This window comes from Heterocephalus glaber, unplaced genomic scaffold, assembly GCF_053883595.1.
Source record: "Heterocephalus glaber isolate CG9 unplaced genomic scaffold, H.glaber_assembly_v1.0 deba00001444, whole genome shotgun sequence".
In the NCBI taxonomy this organism is placed as follows: domain Eukaryota; kingdom Metazoa; phylum Chordata; class Mammalia; order Rodentia; family Bathyergidae; genus Heterocephalus; species Heterocephalus glaber.
Window position 1 is genome coordinate 3,879,528 of NW_028258297.1, and position 23,013 is coordinate 3,902,540.

The following is a 23,013-nucleotide window of genomic DNA, read 5'->3' on the forward strand; positions in this document are numbered from 1 at the left end:
TTTGGAGTGAATTCATAGGGTTTCAGAAGGACCCCTGTGTGGCAGGTGCTATGATTATTATTGTTATTATTTTCTTTTTCCTTCCTTCTTTTCTTTTTCTTTTTGTAGTACTGGGAATTGAACCCAGGGTCTTCACACCGAGCTCCATTCCCAGTTCTTTTTTTTTTCCCCAGTTCATTTTAATTTTTTATTTTGAGATAGAGTCTCCTTAAGTTGCTAAATTGCCCAGGCTAGGATTGAACTTGGCATCCTCCTGCCTCAGCCTCTCCCTATGATTATTATCCCCAGAAGTTGTAGGCTTTGCCAAGATCACACACATAGGAACTTGCTGAGCCCTATGAGCCAACAGGTAACCTGAGCCTCCGGGGGGCCCAGGGTGTCCTGAGTCGGGGCCTTCTGCCCTCTGAGCATCGCAGGTCCCCTTACGATCCAGAGCGGGTAGAGCACCGCCCCTCTTTCCCGCTGAATCCCCCACCCCTCCCCGCCCCAGCCTCAGGGTTGGAGTCCCACCCTGGCCACCGCCGTGTTAAAGCTGCAATGACACCTGGGGTTGGGGGACCTGCCTGGGATCACGGATGTCCGACGCCCCCGCCCTGGACCCCGTCGGAGACCCAGTCGGGAACAGTCTGGGAGGCAACCTGAAACGACGCCAGCGCGCGGAGCTATCGCCGCTGGTCACACCCAGCCCTCCCTCCGTGCCCTTCCTCCCGCGGCCGGCAGGGGGCAGCAACACGCCGCACTGCAGGGCCTCCGTATTCTCAGGCGCAGAGCTCCGCCCCGCTCGCCCCGGGAAGCTGAGGCACAGTGCGGCAGTCGGCGGACGACCTGGAGATGACCGGACCTCAGGCTGGCTTGTGGGGAGGTGGGGGCGGGGGTCAGTGCAGCGGGGGTGGGGGCGGCGCGGAGGCCCTGGCCGCCCCAGCCCTGCGGACTCAAGCCCAGCCTGAGGCCATGGAGCGCTCTGTGGCCCCCAGACTCGGCGCCAGGGTGGGGTACCACCCGCCTCTCAGCCCTGACCAATGTGGCCAGCCGCCCGCGACCCCCGACCGGCTGCCCACGTGCAACCGTCGCTCGGTGTCGCCGCCGGGTGGCAGCATCCGCCCGCCGAGCTCGTGAGGCTCCCGGCTGCTCCCGCCCCCCGACCCTGGGGTACCCCCTTCAGCTCCTGTGGAAGTCGGGCGACTTCCGGGACTCTGGGGCGCAGGGGGCACGGAGATGCTACTGCCATTTCATCTCTTAACGTGCCTCAGTTTCCCTAATCGTATCTCCCACGTCCCTTTCCTCCACGACGCTCCTCCCACCCCCGTCGTGGCTGCAGAGGATTCGAGAGATTAACATGGGTTGGGGCAAGGGCTCCCTGGGACTGTGGGGTGGGGTGGTCTCTTTCGAGCTGGGGTCCCCTCTACAGGGCTGGAAGGTAGAGTCCCGGTTCCCGACCCTTTGCGCCTACTCTGCCACCCAGAAAGCTGTTTCCGCTGGTCCCAGGCGCAAAGTGCTCTCTGCTTACATCCACGCCCGAGCGCCCCCCACAAGGCATCCGGGGTTGGGGACGCGGTGCAGGAGAGATCCCTCCCCTGGATAGATCTGGCCGGTCACTCCACCAACCCCACCATCTAAGGACAAGTGGATTTTGCACAGCAGGGTCCGTGGGTTCCTGGTGCTCATGTGTAGGGGACAAATCCGGCAAGACCGGCCCCGGGATGAGGGGACAGAGGCCCAGCCGACGTCGCGCTCCGTTGCTCAGCCTGGGGACCGAGCTGAGTGGAACAGGAAGCCGTGCAGACCACCAGGGTGGGCGGGGCAGGGGCAGAGAGAGACCTTGGAGCCAGAAGCCTGCGGCCCTCCCCAGTGTCCTGTGCCCTCCTTCACGGTGCTTGGCCAAGGAGGTCACCCGTGCCATCGCCCTGCATGTGGCCAGGCTGGTCTGTCCATCTTCCAAGTCCTCAATTTGGCACCGCTGGCAGCAATGCTGGGTGCCTGGGCGTGTGCGCAAGCGTGTGCGTGTATGTGCGTGTCTGTGTCCCACAGGGTCTGCTGCGGTGGCAGTGCTGGGGGGCCCGAGGGTGTGGCCTGGAGGACCCCGTGTGGATAATTTCGGGGGGGAGGGAACCTGCGCTCGGCTAGGAGATGGGGTGGATGGTCTCTCCGTTCCCTACTAGAAAGGAAAGCCCAGGGGCCACCAGGACCTGCGCGGGTCGTCGCTCGGCCCCCGCCCCGCCCCCACCCCCGCGGGCGCTGGAGCGCAGGTGTCTCCGGGCCGCGCCCTCCCCGTGCCCCCTCCTCCGCCCAGGAGAGCGGTCAGGAGGGAGACGGCGGGCAGAGGGTCGGGGTAGATGCGTCTGTGTCACGGGGGAGGGAGGAGAAAAGGGTGGGGAGCGCGGGGAGCGAGAGAGCGCGCGGCGAGCGAGGAGGCGGGCGGGAGGCGGGTCCTCCTACCTGGGCGCGCTCACTGCTCGCGACTCGCTCGCCGGGCCGAGTCACCTGGGAAGCCCGACAAGTGCGGACACATTGGCCGCCGCGGCGCTCGGCGAGGCGCGCACGGCCCCAGGCGGCTGCGCCCGTGGAGGCAGCTCCCGCCCGCCGTGACTGGCCCCGGCCCGCGCTCATAGGGCCCCGCCGTCGCCCAGCGCGACTCCGAGGTCGCAGTCCCGGGCCCCGGCCCCTCTCCGGGGCACACGCCGCGGCCGCGGCGCCCCGGGCTCACCATGGTGGCTGCGCGCGCCGAGCGCCCGCGCGTCGCCGGCCGCCCGAGCCGCAACGCCGGCTGAGCGCGCTCCGCCCGCAGACCCGACCCCCGCCCGCCCCTGCCAGGCCCGCGCGTCCCCCGGCCGCCGCTGTCTATGGCGCAGCCCCCCGCTCTGGATCATGCACAGAAACTCTCGCAAGTGGATCTTCTACGTGTTTCTCTGCTTTGGCGTCCTCTACGTGAAGCTCGGGTGAGTACCTGGGGCGGCAGCAGCGGGAGAGCTGCCTCCGGGTGCCCTCGGGGACGTGAGGCTGCTATCGGGATCCAGGGCGGCTTGTACGTGGGCCCCGCGCCCGGCCCTGCGGAGAGGCCGTCGGGCCCCTAGGCCTAGGGCTCTAAGGGTGCAGAGCAGGGGCGGGGGGCGCGAGCGTGCCCGGCGCCTACTTTCACCTGTTTGGGCTCCGGGCCCCGGAGCGGGACGCGCCTTCCCTCCCCCAGCTGCTCTGGGCGCCGAGCCCGGGCCGAGCGCTCGCCGCCGCCGAGAGGGCGCGCCAGGCGGGGGGCGGGGGTGCGCACCGGGCGGCGCGCGGGCAGGCCCCGCACCCGCCGCGGCCCCGCGTCTCTATCCATCACCCGGACGTGTTGAAATTACCTTGACAACCCGTCCGGCTGGCTCGGTGTGGGCTGCGGGGCTGGCCCGGCCGCCTCAGGCTCGGTCCGGGAACCGCGCCCCCGCCCGCCCAGGACCCCGGCCCGGCCCCCTCGCGCGGCCCGGCGGGCAGGCGGGCGAGCACCCGGCGGGCCGCGCGCTGCTTGCTGCGGTAGCTGCTCCGAGTCGTATTTCCACATTCCTGAACCCAGCCGAGTCCTTACCTGTTGAGCCGCGATCTCCTTTAGACAGAGTCTGTCTCGGCCTCCTTCGATTGGGGGTGGTGTGACCCAGAGGGAATACGGTGCACCTCGCAGGTGGCGCCCACTGCCCAGGGCCCCTTGCCCCTGTGCTAGCCGCACCCCTCTGCCCCGGCCCGCTGTGCTCCTACTGTGTGCCCAGCGCACCCGCGGGCCCATTGTGAGCAGACCTGCAGGGACCCGGTGAGAGACAGGCTTCCTAGGCAGAGGAATCAGCTCTTCCATCGCCCTTCCATCTCTCCTTGGCTCCGCCATTTTACAAGTGGAGAAACCGAGGCCCGGAGCAAGCAGGGCTCCAACCTGGGGGCCTCCGGGGCAGGGCTGGAAGCCTGGGTGATGGTCTCAGTCCTGCAGGCCTGGGCGAGTGCCTGTCCTGCTCTTGGTGGCTCTGTTCACTGTAGTCCGTGGGCAGGCTGTATCCCTGCGTGATTGTTTATGGAGGTGTGGGGGGCCTGCGTCCAGCCGCCGAGGCTGGGGAGGGCCAGCCACTGTCTTCCAGACACCTGGCGCTCTGGGGTGCCATCCCTGCTGCCCGGCTCCCCAGGGAGGCCTTGAGCAGCTCCTGGCAAACCCTGGTTTAGCGCTTTAGCTCTCCCAGCTCTAAGGATTAGGAAACAGCGCAGGAGGCCAAGTCACTGACCACGAGGATCAGAGGTGGAGCTGGGGCCCGCTCTTCCTAACATCAGGTCCTCAACCAGAGGCCCAGGCCAGCAACCCTCCCCCACCAGGCAGTGGAAAGAGCGCCCCAACTGAAGCAGGAGCTGAGAGTCAGGCAGCCTGGCCTCTAGGGGGTGGGTTGCCAGGCATGGAGGGCTGTGCGGCCTTCCTGAGCCTACTGCACCCTCTGTAAGTGGAATCGAGGCTCTGGCCTCTCTGGACCTCGTGGGTCAGACAGCAGATGAGCCAGACCCCAGTGGAGCCCCAAGGCCGAGGTAGACCCCTCACCCAACTGTGTAAGAGAGGGAGGCACGGCCAGGCTTCTCTCCCTACCCAGGAACCCTGGAAGGGGTCCCTTCCCCCTGGTGAGTGGCTCTGTCCCTAAGGGAAGGGTGGGCAGAGAGGGGACCTACCCACCTGGCTCCTCCCAGAGGCCTGGCCCTGCTTTCTGTGTGTGCTATCTCAGGGGTATCAGGTAGGCAAGAGAGGACAGTGGGGCTCAGATGAGGAGGTTTGGGGGTCTGGATCTGACTTCCCACCCTTCCTGGCCCAACCTGGAGTGGTCCTTGGTAACCCATGCAACCTTCCTTCACCATGGCTGAGCTGGCACTGCCCTTGGGCTGCCTGCTGAGGACTTAGTCCTGGGGCCTTTGCCCTGATAGAGTAGGGTCCTGTCGGGGGTGAGTATCCCCATAGGCACCTAGAAATCCTTTCTTACCTTAATGACCAGGGGACCACTGCCCAACTGGGAGCCTGGGAATGCCTCTGAATGCTGTATTCCGCCATCTCAGAATCCCAGGAGTTGGGATTTTAAGGTCATAAAGGTTCCAGCCCCAATTCAGAGATTGTAGGTATTGGGGGTGTTCTGTGGTCACAGCTCCCTGAGCCTACCTGGTGTGCTGTGTGTTTCTGCATGTTCAGGGAGGGTGTGCAGTCCTCATCCCCACCCACACACTCCTCACCTAGCATCCTTCAGCCATGAAACTCAGAAGAGCGGCTCTGGGGCCTCTCATACCAGAGGGACCGGAACTCGCCCCTCATAGCCCCAGAACAGATGTGCCTTAGAATCTGACAACTGCACAAGAGAGTGGGTGTGCGGAGCCCCAGTTCCTCACCTGGGCCACTGTTTGGATGGAGCAGCCTCCAAGCCCCAGTCCTGGAAGGGGTCAAGGCAGAATAGGGAGCAGCCCTGCTGGAGTCTGGGCCACCAAGTCCCAGGACCAGCCTTGCCTGGGGCCCTTGCAGCCAGGAGGAGCAGAGGAGCTGGGGGACCAGGAGGGATGCAGCCGGAGGAGGAAGAGGAGCCTTTTCTGGAGACACTGGAGGAGTCTCCATGACAGGCCTCCAAGCCAGGAAATGAGCTCGTGGGGACCTCTGGCCACACTGCACAGAGCTCCCCTTTCCTGCTGCCCTGCCTGCTGTGACCCCCCTAGCAGGGTTCACATCCCTCCAGAGGGACACTTTTATACAGCCAGGATTGGCAGGAAACAGGACATCGACCCCAGTCTTGTGCATCTAGGCTTAAAAAAACCTATGGAAAGAGAAAGAATTGTTTAGAAAGTGTGTCTTTCCACTCTACAACTGTCCCAAGAAAATCCTCAAAGTCCAGCCAAAGCTGTGAGGTGAGGAAGCTGGAATTGGGGGCCCCCAGTGTGAGCAGAGGGCACCTGTCCAGCACCCTGTGTCAGCCTCACCTGGGAGGGCTCTGGTAGGCAGGACAGAGGGCTCCGGGACCCTCAAAGGGCCACCCTACTGCAGCCTGTGTTTCCACACCCGGCTCCTCTGCCCCTGTGCACACAGGCAGAGACGGAGCACACGCAGGGGTCTGTGCGCGCGCACGCACGCACACACGCGCGCACACACACACACATGCACACACGCACACACGCACGCACGCGCGCGCACCTGGGGCCATGCTCCCGCAGACACACACAGGTACATGCATGGGCTCCGCGGCACAGGCTGCTGAGCGCAGCCCGGAAGAGGAGCATGCGCCTCCGTGCGGTTACCCCATGGTACCACCCCCAGGGGTGCGCTCCAGAGCCAGCTCCAAGCTCCATGGCTCTCCGAGGGTGGGGGTGAGCGCATCCGGGCCAAGGCAACTTGGGCAAACCCTGGGGGCGGCTCCCAGTCGCGCTCCGCTCTCCGGTCAGCCTCCCCTTTAAAAAAACCCGCCCGCCGAGGAGGCGGATGTAGGGGCAGCCCGTCCAATGGCAGCTGCGCGCCTCGGGAGACTTGGAGACGTGAGCCAGCGCGAACGACAGAGCCGGTTCGCACGGACAGACAGACAGACAGAGGGCCCGACGGCCGCCAAAGCGCGCCCCCCGCCCCGCCCCGGCCCGGCCCTCTCCTCCGGCCCCAGCGTCTGCCGCGCCTCCTGATCCAGCGCGATGCCCGGGCCTGGCGGTGGGGCCCGGGCGATGACTGCCCCCTGGCCCGCGAGCCCAGGCCCCTAGTGACCAGCGCTGCCGCCCTGCACCGGGGAGGGCTACGGGGGCCCCGGCTTCAGCTGGCCTAGGAGCCCTGTGGGAGAGGCCTGCCCAGCCCCCCAGGCGGGTGGCCCACCATGCTCCTGCTGTCGCCGCGCAGTGCGCTCCTCTCCGTCTATTGCCCGCAGATCTTTCTCCTCCTGTCCAGCGGCAGCTATCTGTGAGTGCCGCGGGCGGCGTGCAGGGTGGGCGGGTGGTGACCCCTGGACCTCAGTGCTGGAGCGGTCAGGTAGGGAAGTGGGCATCGAGGCCCCGGGGAGGGACGCTGGGGGTCCCGAGCATAGGAAGGAGGCTGGGGATCTTGGGTTGCTTCAGCCCCGAGGTAGCGCACCTGGGGAACAGCTTCGGCAGGGAATTCAGCTGTGGGGTCAGAGAAAGGGTGGCCCGAGGGCGTCCCACTGCCCGTGTAGACTGCACTGTGCGCCGGAGCGGGAGGGTCGGAGAGATGGCGGCAGAGTGGACAGTCCCTGCGCGTCCCAGCCGAGTTCTGGACCGGAGGGAGACTCTCTCCCTTATCAGCCTACGAGGTGCGCGTGGGAGTGCACACTAGAGAGCTGCACGCACACACCGCTGCCCTATGCTCACACTGCCAGTGCACCCGACGCCCCATCAGTGGCCAGCCTGTGCCCCAGTGTTGCTGCTGCTTCTCGCGCCTGCCGGCTGTGCTGGGCAGCCAGACCTCGCCTCTGGTCGACTCCTCACCTGCGGGCGGGGAGGGTGTGCAGTGTGCGAGAGCGGCGGCGGCGCGCCGAGTGTCAGCGCGCGGGGAAGGAGCTAGCAGAGCTCGGGGGCGCGCGGGCATCGGGCAGGGCAGCGCCCACCAGGCCATGGGAAGCCAGGGCCGGCCCAGTCCGGCCCAGCGAGTCGAGGGGGCGCGTCCGCACAGCGGTGGCTTCGCCCGATTCCTAATAGGACGCATATGCTCTGGCCTCCGATGTAAAAAGTTTGATTTATGGAACCGCCGTTTGGGGGAATTTAAGCTGGATGCTACTGATTAAACCTCAGAGCCAGCGCTCCCTCCCCCTCGCCTCCCCTCCCCCGCCCCCTCCTTTACACGCGGGCCACGTCCGGGGTCGCCTAACGCGGTCAGAGGGGACAGCCGCCGCCTCCCGTTCCCGCGCCACCCCCTGTGCCGCGCGGCCGAGGTCCTAATAAATTGCCGTGCGCCCCTACCCCCTTTTAATAAATACAGAGCCAATTTCTCCTCTAGCTCCTAGGAAATTACTATCCTACCAGTTTTCCTGCTATAAATAGTCGCGCATCTTGAAACAAAAGTTCGCAACCGCAGCCAGATGCTGCGAGGGCCCGCGGTTTCCCGGGCTGTGGGACATAATTACAAGGTCCGGGCAGAGCAAGCGCTCCAGGCCCGGCGGGCAGCCCGGGCTGCGGAGGCATCGCCTGGGGCGGGGTGGGGGATAGCAGGCCGCCACGGGGAGAGCGCAGGCCCCGGTGAGCACTGTCTGATTCTTGGGGACTCAGGCTAAAAGAGTTGCCTGGCCAGAGGGTCCTGCTTCTGGTGTCCCTCCCCCAAAATGGCAAGGGGCCCTTGGTACCCCCGGCTTCCGGTTTTTGAAGTTGGAAAAGCCTCCCCTCTCCAGAGTGCTGGCATCTGGATGCAAGCCTTGCTAGCGATGATCCGGCAGCTTCTCTGCCTGAGGAGTCATTTTTGGAGCTGCTGGCTGAGGTCTGGTGTGCCTGGGGGGAGGTGTCCAGGGGTGGAAGCCAGGAGCCCTTGGTGGAGAGAATCGGGAAGGAGGGGTCGCAGGGTGCTCAGGGGCCAGTGAGAGTGGGGTTGCCCACAGCAGCTGCGGGGCTGACTGGCAGGTGGGAGCCAGGTCAGCCCTTCAGGCCCAAGTTTTCCTTTGGGATGCCCCCTTCCTGGCCTGTGGTGGCCACCATCGGTACCCACACGGGCTCACTCCTGCCTGCATTGCCAGCTCTGTGGGCAGAAATTCTTTTAAGGGAAAAGCTTTCTCAAATGTTCCTGGGCCAGTGCTAGGGTTCAGTGTGTGTCTTGGGGGACAGTCAGGCAGCCTTGGGGATGGTAAGGCAGACCGGGAAGGCAGCAGTTGGTGGAAGGAAGGGCTGACGTCATCCCTCCCCAGGGCTATCAACTCTATGGGGTTCCCAGGAGCCAGAAGTGTTTGGCTTCCTTTGCCCTGATGGGTGGCCAAAGGCTGACCAGTGTGTGTGATGCCCCAGGTGGGCACTGGGCCTGGGTAGTTGGAGCAAAAGCCTGCATAATGGGTGGATGGTCCCTGACCCCCGAGGGGACTTGTGTGGGGCAGCCCATGCCAATAAGCCTCGAGCACTTGGCAAGGTGGTGGGGTTCCATGTGCACCTGCCCTCAGCCCTGCAGGAGCAGCCAGAGGGCGAGCCCGTGAGACTGAGCTTCCTTCTGCTCCAGAGAACTTTCCAGAAGGCATCCCATCACTCTGCTCAGACTGGCTGACAGTTGATGCAGCCCCTTTCATCTGGGCTGCTCTCCCAGCTCCTGTGCCGGCCTGTGGCCCGCACGCAGAGGAGCCAGACCCATGCCTGGGCCTCTGTTGCTGATTGGGTTGGACGGGTGTGCTGGCCTGGAAGGGCCCTAGGCCCCGCAGATGCTGAGGGTGGCCCAGCTGTGCGCAGCAGCCCGGGCCGGCACCCCATCCCCATGCCCGAGGGTCAGATCAGAGCTCCCAGGGTTGGTGGGGGTCAGCAAGGGCCCACAGGGGGCAGGTGGGGCCCAGGCCCCCAGGAGGGCCTATGTTGCTGTGTCAGCTGGCGTGGGGGCCTGGCCCGGGCCCAGAGCCAGGCCCAGACTGGGCCACTGTCCTGGGCAGGTCCCTTCCGGTCTTGGCGTCCTCTCCCAGATGTGGGGGTTGGCTGTGACATCCCCCCCAGGTCTTCCGGTGCAGCCTGTCATGGTGACTGCCTGCTCTGGGGAGTGAGTCATGGGTGACAGGGCGGTTACTCACCGACCACCTGGCTGTAGGGGGTGGGGGCGCCCACCACAGCCTTGCCAAGTGAGCTTCTTTCTGGCTCCTGCTGTGGCTTTGTTGGTGGTGGCTGCAGGCGTGACCCTCTGTGGGTGTGCCGAATCAGGCCCACTCCCAGGCCCTCCTCTCCAAGGCAGGCAGGATGGCCCCCGGCCTGGCTCAGAGCAGGTCACAGCCCGGAGGCTGATGTCTGTCTGTCTCTCTGGACCTCAGTCTCCTCATGGGTCAGGGGGCATGGAGATGCCATCCCCACAGGCTCAGGTCAGGCCCGGTACCCTCTGGTTCACAGGCCCGTGACACTGCTTGTCGTGGGAGGGTGGCCCATGGAGGTTAGGACGCGGAAACTTGGAGACAGCTTAAGCCCCAGCAGCTCTCCTGGCTGGAGGTAGACAAGTAGGACCTCTCTGATCACAGAAAATGCCACAAACCCATTGCCATGTGGCCACACCTGGCCAACCGTGAGAGGGGAGATGGCATCCCCCACAGGAAGCCCAGGGCCCATGGATGGTCAGGTCTGGGTGCTCAACCGGCCTTGCCTCTTACTGCCCGGCTTTGTCAGAACCCAGCTGTCTCCGCTGAAGAGTGAGCTGCATTCGCACCAGCCTCACCATGTGGCCGAGAGAGGTTCTCCACTGACAGCACAGAGGGAGGCCCAGCAACTATATTTGTTTAAGAGGGAGAAACAAACCCCGTGGGGCATCTCTAAGGGCTTTCTGGAGGGAATGTCACCTAGCCGGGGTTCTGAAGGATGAATAGGAGTTGATCAGACTAAATAAAAGAATGAGACTCCCAGATGAGAGAACACAGCTATCAAGCATGTTCACCCAGGGGCTCTCCTCTGGGGAGATCACAGCATTGTACTGAGGGGTAGACAGGATCCTGGGCCAGAGATGGGGCCTTTCCTGAGGTTGCCAGAATCTAGGTCCAGCCTGCCAGCTTGAGGCCCCTGAAGGGAAGTCCTCCAGGGGATGGTGCTGCCTGAAGGGCCTGGTGGTGGGCAGAGGTGGTCCAGTGGCTCTCTGGGAGGATTGGGGCAAGGATGGGTGGTGCTCTGAAAGGAGTTGATGGAGGTGTCACCACCCATTGCATCCGTTCCGCTGTCATACACTCTCCGGGGCTGCCCTGGGACCACCCTGGACACTGGCCTGGCAAGCCCCACTCCCTCTTCCTGTCCGTCTGGCAGCCTCCAGGGCAGGCAGGCCACAGGTGCAGTGTTCTGGGTGCCTCAAGACAACCGAGCTGCTGCCAGGGTTTGGGTCAGTGATGCCATGCTGGGCGTCCCTGAGTATGGTGGTGGGTGATGGCCCAGGTGTAGGGCAGGCAGTGTCCAGAGTGGCCTCTTGGGCCTCTGTTCCTCTCCCATGGATGGCAGGGCTCCAGTGGGCTTCCCGGAGCCTCCGTCCTGCATGGCCCTGGGTCTGGCTCAGATGGGGCTCAGCTCCCTCCCAAGGGGACCGGAGGCGGGTGCCCTCCCTTGTCAGATGAAACCCCGGCCCAGGGCTCCCGCAGCCTGATGAAAGGGTCATTGTGTGGCTCGGGCCGCCCGCTGGCCAAGGACAAAACCTCCGTTTGTCCTCCCTCCTTGGCTTGGGGCTGGGGGCCTCCCTCAGGCTGGCCGGTGGGTGGGGGTGGGTACAGGTGTGCACCTTCGCCCGTTCCCTCCTGTCTCCTACCCAGTTGCCTGGGCCCCTCCCCCAGCTGGCCCCTACCAGGGATGCTGAAGCATGGGCCAGACTGGTAGGCAGGCAGTGAGCTCTCTGGCCCTCGGGACATACAAGCAAATGCAGGAGGCGTGAACTGGGGATGGGCACTACCCAGGCAAAGCGAGTTATCATGGGTCCTCGGGCAGGGCAGCCAGGGGGTGTGGCTGGCCCTTGCTACAGACCCAGACCCTGAAGCCACCTTCAGCCGAGCAAAAGGAGTCCTGGCCACAGACTGGTGGCTGCTGAGGGGCTGGGGATGTCACAAGGGCCAGGCTGAGGCTGAGTGGAGGACATTGGACTCTTCAGTCCAGGTGGGCACTGCAGCTGTAGGTGGCACAGCCGGAAGCCAGGCAGGGGCCCAGATGGTCTGGAAGAGCTGGAGCCAGCATCACTTGCGGGTCCCTCCGGAGCCACAGAGGCCCTTCGACATCTTCCAGGACCAGCTCCCGTGGTGCCCAACTGTCTTGTGCTCTGAAGTCCTGCTCCTGTGCCCATCTGGCCCATGCTTGGGCCCGTGCCCTGAGGAATCAGCGGGGCACGGGGCGATGGCAGTGTGGCTCTGCCTTTCTGCGGCAGGCCTGGGTGCAGCAGCCAGGGTGCCCAGGGTGTGGAGCTGAAGCTTGGGCCCCAAGAGTTCTGCAGGGTGAAACCAATTGCAAAGGCCCCTTGAACAGGACAGTGTGCCCGCAGGACAGTGTGTGTGCCCGCAGGACAGTGTGCCCCCCTGACCGGGACACAGGCCTCACGGGCCCGCTGTGCAATCTGCTTCCTCCCTGGCTGCCCACCATGGCAGGTGGGGGATGAGGGTACAAAGGTCAGAGTGCAGGGTCCATGGAGGTCACAGTGCCTATGCCCAGACTGAAACCTGGGTCTGTCTGGCTCTGGGTGTGGGCAGCCTCTAGCGCATCTTTTGGATGTGATTTCCAGCCTCGAGTTCTCTGACGCCCTCCCAGCGTGCAGCACGCTTTCTGCGGGTGGAGACGCCCACTAATCCAGCTGGTGGAAGTTGCTGTGGACCTGAGCAAGGGCTTTCCCAAGGTCTCCACTGCCTGGTAGTGCAGCTTTCTCGGGATGTCCTGTTGGGGTCCCTTCCTGAGACCGGCTTGAGAGGGGCAGAAAGTAGCCTGGCTGGCTAGCTTGTGAGCCTATCTGGGGAAGCTGGGTCCTCACCGTGGGGGCTTCTTTCCTTCCTCTGGGCCTCAGTGTCTCCATCTGGGCAGTGGGTCCCAATTCTCTCCCAGGGGCCCTAACCTTTCCCCCTGCCACGCCACTCTGAGCTTGTCCTTTGAAACTACAGTGGGAGCCCCGTCCCATCCACAGTGGGGTGGCGCAGGATGCCCCCAAGGAAGGTGACCTGTGACTCCCCAGTGTCCCCTCCTGAGCAGGTAGGAAGTGGGGGCTGGGCTGGGGGCTGGACAACTCCTGGCTCCTGCTCAGGTCTTCCTGGGGTGATGTCACCACTGGCAGGGAACACTGGGAATTTCCAGGTGCTCCCCCCCCACTCCAAGGAGCCACGCTGTCACCCTGCCCTCTCCATCATCCCCACCTCCCTGGGGTCCCCAGTGTCCCATGGGCAGAAGTGCTGGTGTTATGGCCCAGTAGGGCTGGGCTTGCCCTTGATGGCACTGCCTTGAGGATGGAGCAAAAGTCCATGCCCAGCCTCCCAGCCTCCCAGGGTGACCTGGTTCAGCCTCACGCCTGTGACACAGGCCAAGGGATCCTGAGGAGTGTGCAGGGACAGTGCCCAGGGCAAAGAGTGAGGAGTCCAGGGCTGGGCAGAGCAAGGAGAAAGCTCTGGGTGGGGTCAACAGCTCTGACCTGCCACACTTGCAGAGCTCAGTGCCCGGGGATAGAGGGCATAGGGGACTCCAGGGGCACAGACCCTTGAAATGGCCAGGCTGGGCTACTATGGTCAGCACCCGGGGAGGGCTGCTAGCTGGCACTGGACCCTCCCCACTGGCTGCAGCTCCTGGAGGGAGGGATGCCACCCAGGCTGGCACCTTCATCTCCTCCCAGCGTCTTTGAGAGCTGACCATGTGCGGAGTTGGAACTCGTCTGTCCTGACGTCCTCCACCAGGTCCATCCTGCCTCAGAAGCAGTGTTGGAGGACACTGGGGCTGCTGTGCCCTGAGCTGGGCTGGTGAGGTCTGACGGTGAGCCAGCTTGGCCCCTGCTTCCTCTTGCCGTCCTTCCAGGGTGGAGTCCTGTGGGGGATGCAGACCTGGAAATGGGAAAGGCCGTTTGGCCTGTGCCTGCTTTAGGCTCTGATACCAGACCACTGCCAGGCTGCTTGTGATCTTGAACACAGTGCTGCCCCTCTGGGAGTCTCCTCTGTAAAATGAACTCCCAGCGTGGCTGACGAGGGGTAGTGAGTGCCCTTTCCCCGCAGGCATCCAAGGTGAGTCAGCTGGCTGGGGAGCATTCGAGGGAGGGGGCTGCACTCTGGGTGGTGGGAGAAGCAGACAGTGGGGCTGTAGACTTGGGCAAGCACAGATGCTCCCACTGCTCCAGGTGTTCCCAGGGGCCCGAGTGTTTACATTGCTCTAGGGTTCCCACTGGTCCAGGCCTCCCATTGCTCCAGGCTCTCCCACTGCTTTGGTTGTTCCCATGGCCCCAAGTGTTCCCATTGCTCCAGACTCTCCCATTGCTCCGGGTGCTCCCTTGTCCAGGTGCTCCCGTTTCTCCAGGCTCTCCCATTGCTCCGGGTACTATGTAGCCCAAGGCCACCCTCTCTGGGTGCCAACCCTGTCTCTCCCTGGCAAGATGGAGATCACTCAGGACTGGGGCTACTCTCTGCAGAGGCCCCTGTGCCACATCCAGAGTGACCAGGAAGCCAGCAAGTGCCTAGGCTTCCAACCTGGCCCTGGGCCTGTGAGCCCTGCCAGCTCTTCCTACCTGTTCTGCAAGCAGCACGTCCCTCTGTCCCCAGGGTTCAGGTTGGCATCCTGGCCACCTGGGCCTGCAGGGGGCCCCTGCATCCCAGGATCTGGCACATTGAGGCCAAGCCTGGGATGAGGGTTATCTTCCCTGCTGGGCTTTGGCCAGCTGTGTGACCATGGTGTTTGGCATCTCTGAGGTCACTGTCCCCATCTGTACCACAGGAAACAACGGGAACAGTCAGGGCAAGGCCTGGACATGGGTACCACTGCCACAGAAGCCCAGCATGCGTTGTGGGCAAGAAGGCAGAAGGGAGGAGAGGCTCTGGTAGACTTCCTGCAGGAGGAGTGCCAAGCTGGACCTGCAGTCCTGCCTAGGTGCTGGACGGGCAAGTGCCCTCCAGGGAGGGTGGAGATCTAGTCCACTGGGCCAGAACTCGGTGTGCCACGATGGTCCCTGTGTGCTATCAGCGGACTGGATGGTTCTGAGGTTTGGGGGTCACCAGAATGGGGTGAGCCGCAGCCCAGCCTCGGGCCCTGCTTGCTGCCTGCTTTCTCCCCAGGGTGAGGTCTTGGGTGCCAGGCCAGGAATGCCGGCTATGCGGGGGAGGGCGGGAGGGCAGGCGTTCTGCTCTCCTCCTGGGAACACTTTGGGCTGCGGGATGCACAGGACAGCGGCCTGAAAACAGCATGGCAGGTGGGCCACATGGCGAAGAGTCGCTGGGGGAAACTCTGCCCGTGCTGGGATGCTCTGCCCACTGGACAGCTGGGCAAGCCAAGCCCAGGGAGGTCAGTGAGAGTCCGTGCTGATCAGAGCTAACACCTAGGGCCCCACAGCCCTCTGCAGGGGCCGCCTCAGGTACGGAATGCCGCCTCAGCCCTCGCTGTGTAGGTGGGAAACAGAGGCCAGGGTGGAGTAGGGAGGGATAATTCCCAAGCTGGGTGCTGGGGTGTCAGCCCTCACTAGGCCCCTTTGGGAGTTCCTACTCAGACCCCTGAGCAGCTGCCATGGGCACCCAGGGGCAGCAGGAGCAGAGGGAACCCTTTGGTCTGTGCCTCTTCTATGAGTGCATGTGCTGTATGCAGCTCTGTCCATAGACTTGAGCTGTAGGGACCATGCCAGGCCCCCTTTGCTCCTGGGGTGTACCCTTGGTGGCCTCCTCCGGCCAGAGCAGTAATTAATGGGGGCAGCCAGCATGGGACATTTGAGGGCAACTGGCAGCCTGCAGTGGTTGATGCAGGGGGTCTGTCCCCATTTGACAGGCAAGTACACTGAGGCCCAAGACCCTGGTGTCCCCAGAGCCAGACAGGAGCCCCCCCCCCCAGCCGGTTGGTGGCTGGAAACACTCCTGCCCACCCTGCCCACCTGAGGGAATGGCCACTGGATGGCCCAGTGGATGTTCGACCCAGAGCCACCTTCTCAGGTATTTTCGGAGTTACTTCCTGGGTGAGGGGACCCAGGCCTGCCTCCCTGGCTGATCATAGACATTTAAAGCATTCTTCAAATATTTTGCCAGAGGATACCCGAGAAGGAAGAATTACCGAGTGCCCTGGGCCGGGAGCATGGGCCAGAGGTGCTAGGGCAGTGGACAGCCAGCAGGGGCCAGGGCAGGGCCCAGGGGAAGCTTGGCCAGGCTGTCCCCTCCCGGGTAGCACTGTGTGCCCCTGGCTGGGGAGAGGCTGCCAGGTCCAAGCCATTAAGGGTGTGGGCGATGTTGGGGTTCCCTGCCCTGGGGAGTCCACAGCTGGTAAGCAGGGCTGACTGTGCCCCAGTGGCCTTTGGATGGGACGGGGGGGCCACACAGAGTCCTGGCACCCCAAGAGCTGGGTGGTGGGTGGCCTTTGAGGAGGGGTCTCTGCAGTGAAGAGGTCAGCCTGGGGACAGGGCGGAGGTGGAGTCCCGGGGCTGTGGGTCATGGGAGATGATGAGGGGGCACTCATGGCCTTGACACCCATGGCAGTGACAAAGGCTGTGCTGGGGGCTCAGGCAGGACTGGGGCTGCTGGCTGCCTCCTGGAGACAGGGATAGGGCAGGGATAGGGCAGGGATGGACAGCCTGGGGGTAGGCGGCCTGAGGGGGCTGGTGATCTTCCCAAGGGGGGCAGCGCTTGTCCCCAGGGGCCCCTTCTGGCTCTGGGGCTCAGTCCAGAGAGGGGAGAATCTGGGATAGGGGGAGATGGGCGTGCAGGGAGGGGAAGGGGAAGTAAACAATGCATACGTGCACCCCATTACCTTGGCCCCAGGCACCTTTTGGCCACCCCAAGGAAACTAGGGCAGCATCTAGGTTGAGGGGCTTGGGGCTGGGATGGGCAGGTGAGGGTGTCCCAGCTTCTCCCATCGCTGCCATGACAGAAGCACAAGTGGCCCAGAAGCCTGGCTTTGGGCACCAGGTTGCCCACCAGGCCGCCTCTGGGTGGGGTTGGAACCATGAGTTCTGGCGCTGGTGAGCAGGGTGGGGCCTGATCTGCCTCTTCCTAGCTGTGAGGCCTCAGGCTCGACTCTTAACCTCCTCCCTGTGCCTCAGTTTCTGGCTCTGTAAAGTGGGAGTGAGACCGGCCTACTGTGTCACGGAGCTATTGGCAGGGGCATGTGTGGGAGGCACACAGCATCGGGTAGCACCTGCTGAGGACGATCATACATGTGGCCACCTTTGACCTTCTGGGCCTGAGCCTGGGGACCGGTCGGAACCCAGCTGGTCCAACTGCGTCTCCTTGCCACCACCAAAGCAACACTCATAACGCTTGGTCCTGTGCCCAGTGCTGACAGGTCCATCCCTGACCCAGTGGTCTCAGGCCAGTGGCTCCATACCCAAGAGAAACAAATGCTTACAACACCACAGTCCATGCATGTCTATACCAGGTGCGCACCAGGAGGACCCCCAGGGCTGCACCCTCCTCTAGGGCAGCACCCTAATCCCTGAGAGGCCCAGCCCGGGCTCCTGGAGGGTGTCATCCTCCAACCTCAGAGAAATTGCCAGGGTTGAGCTCTCGCCTTATAGGCCAGGAGCGGGTCTAGAGGGGTCTGTCTTCTCCTGGTCCTGCAGGGGGGGACCCCATCCCAGAGTCTCCCTGATAGGCAGGAGTCTAAACTTCCTGGTGCTCTGTAGGGAGGGGGTGTTTGGTGGTTCGAGGGACACAGCACCTCCTGTGTGCTTGCTTGGGCCCTGGTCCCCTCTGAACTCTTGTGTCAAAGCTCAGGAACCAAGTGCAGTAACAATACCAGCAAGCATTATCAGTATGCCCCGGAACGGGAAGCAGAGGCCCATGAGGGTCAGCCACTTGTCCGTAACCCAGGCAGGAGCAGGGGTGGAGCCCAGCCTCCTGCCGCCTGTCAGCACTTTGTCACTGGCCCTGCCCTGTGACACACCTCATCCCTGACCTTTGGAGGCAGCCGGGGAGGGGTTGTGGGGGATGTGAAGGGGTGGGGAGTGCCTTTACTGGCGCAGGGAGCCAGCCTCTCCTGTGGGTCCCCAGGGGGAAGCCTTTGGGACAGCTCTGTGAGGGGTGGGCTCCCTGGGGGCCCCTGGAGAAGGAGGCCCCAAACAGGCCCTGGCTCTCGGATGGACGGACAGCAGGGCCTCCCTCTTATTCACCCCACCCTGTGTGCTGCACCCCAGCCGGTCACTGCCAGGTGAATGAGTGAATGAGTAAATGAATAAATGATGGAAGCCCTCTCTGAGATGGAGGTCGTGCCTCCTGCCCTTTGTCAACAGGGCGGAACCCCTCCTCGGACCTCTTTTTGGGGCCCTGGCCTAGGCCAGGGTGAGGAAAGGGTCCAGACTCGAACTGTGGCGTCTTGCCTGTGTCTCGAGGCCCCTGCACAGCACAGGGGACAAGCCTGGAGCAGAATTTTCCACGGAAAGAGTCAGCAACAAACGCCCCCGCCCAGCTTCTCCAGGCTCACAGGGACTCAGCCTCGCTGGTCTCCCTGCCAGGGCCCTGCTGAGGTGCCCAGGGCATGCCCTCCCTCTCCATGCCACTGCTGCTGGAATGCAGTGTGCGTCACCCTGTGTCCTCCGGAGGGTCTAAGTGTGGGAGGGGCAGCATGGACAGGTGTGGGGCAGCTAGGACACCACCAGCAATGAATGAATGAGTGAAAGAACCGCCTCAAGGATTTTGTTTCGAGCTCATCCTGAGAAGAAAGAGTGGATCGATCGTGCACACCTGTAATCCCAGCACTCTCGGAAGCTGAGGCAGGAGGATCACAAGTTTCAGTCCAGCCTGGGCAGTTTTGTGAGACCCTGTCTCAAAATTTAAACATGTAAAAAAAGAAAGTCTCCAAGTTCGATCCCTGGTACCAAAAAAAAAAAAAATGAGTCTAAAAGAGAAAGTCTGTGGATGTAGTTCAGCTCAAAGGCCTTGGGTTTAATTCCAAGTACCTCAAAAACAAAACAAGTGGGGCTAGCCCCTGCGCGGGGCTCCCCGTCCTCAGCAGGAGCTCAGAGCAGCCCCTCTGCTCTGCGCACCTGCCTGCACACCTGTGACCCAGAACTCGCAGGGTTAGGGAGCAGTGAGAGCCTATGTGGCCTCAGAGACCGAGCGTTTCTGTGAGGAGTGGAAAAACCCAATGCAAAGGGAGACAGCTTGGAACAATTTTCGCCTCCCCGGGTGTATCTGATTGTGTGCCGGTCTCTCCTTCCCTTTAACCCTTGTGCCGGCTCCTGGGGTGGCTGGTGCTAGGTCCTCTGCCCTGCAGCCCCAGGACTCATGTCCCACTCCACATCGGGGTACAGTCCTGTGTGCTGTGATAATTTTTAAGAACTGGTTAAATGGCCATAGTATAGAACCCACCATCTTCCCACTCCACGGTGCCCAGTGCAGCTCCTTCCTTCACCAGGTTGTGCAGCTACCTCCTCTGTCAGTTCTGGAACATTTTCATCATCCTGGTTGGAAACTGCACACCCACCACCCCTGCCTCCCCCCAGCTATGGCAACCACCGTTCTGTTCTCAGTCTCCCTGGATTTGCCTATTCATAGAAATAGAACAAGACAGTGGATGGCTTCTTTCACTCAGTATAATGTTTTTGAGTTTTCCACACACAGCAACGTGATTTTGTACTGTGTTCCTTTTCGTGGCCAAGTAACATTCCACTATGTGGATATACCATATGTTGTCTGCTTCTCTCTCCGTGGACGTTAGGGTTATTTGTACCCCTTGGCTGATGTGAGTTGTGCTGCTAGGAACCCTTGTGTACACATTGTTCCTGAGTCTTCACTTCCTTTGGATCTCTGTGGAGAAGAATTGCTGGGTAGCTCTGTTGAGTGCTTTGTAAACTGTTGTCTACAGCAGCCACAGGGTGGCTGCCCAACCTGCAGCACAAAAGGACCCTGTTTCTCCATGTCCTCACTGACACATGACTTTCCCGCTTTCTTGTTTTCAAATATTCCAGTCCCAGTGGCTGTTTTGTCCACGGGACTGAAGATTGAACCCAGGGCCTTCACATTGAGCTCCATCCCTAACTCTTTCTTTATTCTGAGACAAGGTCTCCATAAGTTGCTAAGGTACCCAGATTGAGCTCTAGCTTGCGATCCTCCTGCTTCAGCCTCCCAGAGTGCTGGGGGAACAGGTGTCTGCCACCATGCGGGTTGGTATGGCTTTAATTTGCTTTCCCCAGTCAAGCGTGAGGCTCTCTGCATGACTTCCTGGCCATTCGTGTGTCTTCCCCAGGGAAATGTGTCTCCAGGCCCCTCTCAGCTGAGGCGTTTGGTTGTGTGTGGCTTAGCCCTGGTCTGTCCCTGTGCCCATCCTCCCTCAGTCTGGTTCACGTCCCCAAAGGCCAGGAGAGCTCCTCTCTCCATAGGAAGTGAGGGTTCTGCAGCCCAGACCTGCTGGCTGGGGAATTTGGCAACCAGGAGCTTCCTTTAGGTCCAAATCAAAGCCACTCCAGCCCGAGGTGGTGGCCGGTGCCCAACCAGTTCCCATCCAGCTCATTTCGCCTGCTTGGTTTCTGAGCATCTACAATTACTTTGGGCTGAATTCTCCAGATTCCAGCCCGCTCCCAGCCCCACCCGTCCGATGCCCTTCCTCAACGCCAACCTGGGGTGTGGCCACCCATTGTGCCTGGGAGAGACCCGGGGGGTCTCAGCCAGCTTAGTGGGTGGAGCGGGCAGGCCAGGGATCTAGTGTCCTGGCTGTGGCACGTGCTGGGGACTCAGGCCACGCTGAGACTGTGCAGCTGCTCGGGGTGCTCAGCATCCTGGAAAAACACTGCCTGGTTTCTCTCAGGCAGGAGGGGGCCCTGGTCTGGGTAGCAGCTTTGGGGGCCCTGCTGATCCCCTGTCCAAGCAGCTCCGGTCTGTTGCTTAGAAGCCCGATGCTGTTTTGCATCCAGCCCTTCCCTGCTCCTATCTTGATGTTTCTTCTCCGGGTGCTGAAACTGAACAATTGGTGCAGCACTGTGGAAAGCTGCTGGCGTCTGTCTCTAGAAGGATAAAGAACGACCATATGGTCCGACAGTTCCACTCCCAGCTGTGTGCCGCCGAAAGGTCTCAACCGGGACTCGACTTGGGTGGAAACTTGCACCCCTGGTGCAATCCACAGCCACGAGGAGCCAGCCAGGTGTGTGTGAGATGAACAGATAAATGAGACGCAGCCCACAGTGTGATGGAATAGTACTCGGCCTTAAAGAGGATGGAAGTGCGGCTGCAGGCTCTGAGGTGGATACACTTTGAAAACATTCCACTGCGTGAAAAGAGCCAGACACAAAAGACCACGTATTGTGAGATCCCATCCACACAGAGTGTCCAGGACAGGCTAATCCGTGGGAAAGCAGTGAAGATTAGTAGTTAGTTGCCAGGGGCTGGGGTGGGGAGTGGGGGGGAGTGCCTGCTAATGGGTACAGAGTTTCCTTTTGGGGTGATGAAAATATCTTGGAACTTGATAGAAGCGGTGGTTGCACAACACCGTGCATATACTAAATGCTGCAGAACCGTATACTTTAAAACTGGTTAATTTTATGTTATGTGAATTTCACCTCATTAGAAAAACAAACAAACAATCGGGTCCATAGTAGCTCTGGTTTGGGGCGAGCTTGGCAAGTGTCTTCCTGCCTGGGAGTTGCTGGATTTATTACAAAGGTGCCCTTGGGGGACAGCTGGGAGGACTTGCTCTTGCAAGGTGGCACCTGCCATGCCTGGCACACAGTAGGTGTGCACTTGGCATCAGCTCTGCTTCCTCCTGTGGGTACCAGGCATCCAGAGGCCGGAAGGCAAAGTCAGCAGCCCGTCCTTTAGGCGGCCTGCCTTTTTCCTGGGGTTGTCTGTGCCCAACTGCTGCTGGACACAGATGTGTCAGACGCCTGTTTCTTGGATGTGGAAACTGAGGCTGAGAGCCTTCCTGAGCTCACGCAAGAGCTAAGGCTGGAGTTAGCGCCAGGATGGGGGCTTGGCTGCCAACCTGTCTGCCTGCTTGGGAGTCCGCCCTGCCAGCTGCCGCCTGCCTGCCCAGCTCATTCCTGTCTCCTCTTCCTGCCTCTGCAGAGCACTGTCGTCCGTGGTGGCCCTGGGAGCCAACATCATATGCAACAAGATTCCTGGCTTGGCCCCGCGGCAGCGTGCCATCTGCCAGAGCCGGCCCGATGCCATCATCGTGATTGGGGAGGGGGCACAGATGGGCATCAATGAGTGCCAGTACCAGTTCCGCTTTGGCCGCTGGAACTGCTCCGCCCTCGGCGAGAAGACCGTCTTTGGACAAGAGCTCCGTGTAGGTAAGGGTACCTCCGAGCTCTCAGGCTGGCTGGGAGTAGAGAGCAGGGGCCAGGTGCCCAGTGTCCCCTAGGCCAGGCCAGACCCAGCTGCCATGCTTGCTGTCCTGCACACGGCTCCCAGTGACCGATTTCCTTGCCACTGGTCCTGTCCAGGCCTGGCCATGGGGGCCCCTGGACACCACCCTGTGCAGGAAGGAGGCCCCCAGCGAGTAGCCACGCATGTGCAGAGGGTGCTGCCTCTGGGCCGTGGGGCGGGGGACCCTGATGGGTACAGGAACCTGGTGGTGAGGGGGTGGGGCGGGGGTGGAGCGTGTCCCAGGTGCCCAGAAGCCGCCTAGACCCAGGGTTGCTGCTTGGCTCCACCCCACTTCTGACCCCGCCGGAGGGATGGGGTGGCACGTACTGCGTGGTGTCACTGCAGGCTTGATGAGGACTGGAACTGACTCTAGGAGGGATTTGAGCAAAGGGAACTCGTGAGCCTGGGGACATGATGACGATGGCTGGAGAGGGGTGGGCAGCACTCACCAGGATGTGCCAAGTGAGGGTCGCACAGTCTGTGCTGATGGCCCGGTCCTGGGGATCACACAGCCTCCCCCGGTTCTCACGTCCTGGGGACAGGCTTCACCACACCCATTTTATAGACAAGGAAACTGAGGCCCAGGAAGGGTCCTGAGAGCAGCCAGAGTAGGTTAGAGGAAAAACGTGACTTCTGGATACTGACCTGGGTTGAATTTAGCTGTGTGACCTTTTAGCATGTCCCCAGCGCCACTCTGGGCCTCAGTTTCTCATCTGTGACAGGAGCTCTGAGCTAGCAGGTCCTTGTCTGTGTTCCCATGGCCTCTCCCTGTGCCTGCGTGTGCCAGGTGCTCAGTAAACTGCTGCAGGAGGCATGAGGGAGGAGCAGCACTTTGCCTGCCCAGCAGGCTGTTGGGAGGGTCAGATGGGGGTGCTCAGTGCCAGGCTTGCAGGTGCCCAGCCTGCGGGCACAACACGACCTTCTGATCCCA

General features: G+C 62.2%; 1 protein-coding gene across 5 annotated transcripts in view; it reads left to right on the plus strand.

The window, feature by feature from the left end:
* Positions 1-2,464: 2,464 nt before the first annotated feature.
* Positions 2,465-23,013, plus strand: part of Wnt7b (Wnt family member 7B) — a 39,604-nt gene continuing 19,055 nt past the window's right edge. The window contains exons 1-2 of one of the 5 annotated variants that reach the window (XM_004845394.3): positions 2,465-2,936; positions 21,780-22,006. In XM_004845394.3, the coding sequence (XP_004845451.1) occupies positions 2,866-2,936; positions 21,780-22,006 (298 nt within the window). In that variant the 5' untranslated portion in view covers positions 2,465-2,865. Of the gene's footprint in view, positions 2,937-3,004; positions 6,902-6,959; positions 8,426-17,751; positions 20,860-21,779; positions 22,007-23,013 lie in introns of those variants that run through there. The other 4 variants (XM_004845393.3, XM_087213701.1, XM_004845395.4 and 1 more) reach the window with 4 other exon arrangements.